At 33.0% G+C, this 2,696-nt stretch overlaps 1 protein-coding gene across 1 annotated transcript; it reads left to right on the top strand.

The window, feature by feature from the left end:
* The first annotated feature begins 1,053 nt into the window (after positions 1-1,053).
* LOC126973744 (ommochrome-binding protein-like) lies at positions 1,054-1,887 on the top strand. The gene has a single exon (XM_050821067.1). It carries the CDS (start codon positions 1,054-1,056, stop codon positions 1,885-1,887), a length of 834 nt encoding a protein of 277 aa, XP_050677024.1.
* The last annotated feature ends 809 nt before the right edge of the window (positions 1,888-2,696 follow it).

Genomic DNA, 2,696 nt, shown 5'->3' with positions numbered 1-2,696 from the left:
AATTTCTATAACAATTACAAAAGTATTTCTTTAAAACCTTGCATTGCGTCAACTTGTAATAAGATTATCGTATTTTACAATAAATACAAATTCTGTAGAATATTATTGTTATAGAACCCTGTCACTTCTTTGCTTTGAGAACACGTAACAAACTTCTTTAATAAATTGGATTGAGTTAGTCCTTTTAACTTTTCTTTTGTTCAGAAACTTAACGTTCCAACCAATTTGCTATTTTTTCTCAACGTCTAAGTTACTTTCTTCCTTCGTTTAACTATACATTGAAGAACTAATTATTTTATTTTTTGGTGTGGTATAGCTGTAATTTGAGAAAGTGCCATCATTTTTGCAGTAGAATTACATTTACTTCCGATCGGATTAAAGGGTGTTCGTGGCAATGTAATTACGGACACATTAGACAGTTGCTTGTGTGGTTGTGTCATTTTAACTCAAATTACTTTTGGTGTGGGCAGATAATGCTGCTTAATATGGACTATCTGTTTGCACCATACTACATTGTATACACTCTTCATACTGTTAGCATTCAATACCCAAATGTGAGAAGCATTAATAGACAAACAAGATCTACTCCACTCGATACCAAAAACTTTATTAAGACGATGGAAAAAGTTTCGCCCCTGGTCTGAGTTGGGTAAGTATTACTTAATGTAGTAAGAGTATTACTTGATGTCTTTTGCAGCCTCAAAGAAAACTCAGCTTCGAGAAATTTGGCGTCACTATATGGGTGCGGATAGAAGTATTGCGAAAGACCAAAGAGAACCAAAAACAAACTAAAAATGAATTATCTTAAAGTTTATTTTTCGTTTTATAGAACTTTTTTAAAGCATGTGAAAGAAGCAAACGAAATGTGTCAGCAATGCGGAAAATGAAGGGAAACTCTGCCTTCTAATCAAGACAAGCATAATTTTCAATGTATTTGAGTATAAAGTGAAATAATTTTTGTTTACGAATACCAAGACTTTGTTTACAATACAAATATTATATACATCCATTCAGTGTTTTCATTTGCTTCTGTGCACACGTCTCTTAAACAATATGAATATAAACACTTTAATATTCATTTCACTTTCGATGTTACGAAAAGCAATATTAATAGAGAATAAAGGCGCGATTTGTGACCTTATATCTATGGCACCGGAGAAGCACTGTTTTGTGAAACAGACGTTAGCATCCCTCGCCCACAGTCCGAACCAATTAGCCGTCGACAAAGTAACTAACTCGCTGTATTTTAGCTTTGACTCGGGTCGGGCTGAATACTTACCCGCTTCACTCAAAATTGAAACCAGAAAGCTAACAATTCTCCATGGCATTAAGGATGCTTTTGCCATTGCAAGTGATGAAGCCAACAGTGAAATATACTTTGGAGGTATTCACGGCATCTACAGGTATAATACAATGACGAAAACCCTGAGGCGACTAGTCGTTAAGAACCTCGACATTTGGTGGTTGATTTTGAAAAAGCATTTATACTTCGTCAGGTTTCCAAGTTTGAAAGCATATTGTTACAAGAATAGATCTGTTGAGCCAGTGAGACAGCTTCAGAACTACACAGTAAATCAGTTCGTATTTGACGGGGACAACAACATATTCTTCATTAACGGATCCGGTTTATTTGGAATTAAAAAAGATAAGTCAGAAGCTGTTCTTTTGAAAGACAATCCTAAGTTCTTATGCATGGCTTCAGATAATCTGGGGCATGTTCATTTGTGTGCTGAAGACGGTATTTATATAATTAGTAAGATTGTATTGAAGGTGAAAAAAGTTGTGAATGTACAAGGTGTGTTGGGCATGACGTTCGATTCGGAAAATAATCTAATTTACTCGGATTCTCATGAAATGGTTCGCCTGTTGCCCATTCCTACATATTAACTATTATTTGAAAGTAATTTAAACAGTACTGTGCAGACTTTAATTTTGGTTAAGAGTGTGGCACTAATGTGATGGGAAAAAGCATTTTAGTACGTATTTGAAGCTACGTACGTATATAAAATAAATGAGATATGCACTTGTTTCATACAATTTATATCCATTATTGGCATAATCCAACCAGATTAAAGACTGTAGGCAGTTGTGCTATGAATATCTTGTATTAAATTATAAATTCTTATTTTCCTTATTTAGAATTAGAAATATACAATTTAGTAATTATACTTTAAGAAAATATCAGATTTTTACTAAAAATATATACTGTAGAGGTTTTGTAAGTAGGCAGGTATAAAAAGGCATTTATTATCTCAAAATTGATTTCTTTAGAATTCTTTTTGATGTCATTTCTAATATACTAGATACTACTACCGCTTCGAAAACAAATGGCGCTCTGAGAGAGAAGAAGCGGCGCAAGAAACTCTCCCAACATTCCTTTTTTGACATCTTTTCAATAAAAATATTGAATATTCTACAGTCATTTCTATCGCTATAAAATAATCATAATCTAGTCTCAGGCTGTCCAATCACATAGATATTCAACTGTGGAGTAATAGGATTTACGACAGAGACATTTTTTTTATAAAACATTTAAATTTAATTATAGATAATGCCTGAACAGTGGCTGGGATTAACCTTAGACTTCACCATAGAGTCAAAGTAAGATAAGCTTTTCCCTTTTTGTTTACCAAGATACAATTTTGTATAAATTTTCTGCAAAAACATGCATCAAAATATTTCTTTTACCATTATAT

This window comes from Leptidea sinapis, chromosome 30, assembly GCF_905404315.1.
Source record: "Leptidea sinapis chromosome 30, ilLepSina1.1, whole genome shotgun sequence".
Lineage (NCBI taxonomy): Eukaryota > Metazoa > Arthropoda > Insecta > Lepidoptera > Pieridae > Leptidea > Leptidea sinapis.
The sequence above is the reverse complement of the archived record's forward strand: the minus strand, read 5'-3'. Positions and strand labels throughout refer to the sequence as shown.

What these genes read in the sequence shown, in the direction of transcription:
- LOC126973744 (XM_050821067.1), top strand. Translation starts at nt 1,054, where the DNA reads ATGAATATAAACACTTTAATATTCATTTCACTTTCGATGTTACGAAAA.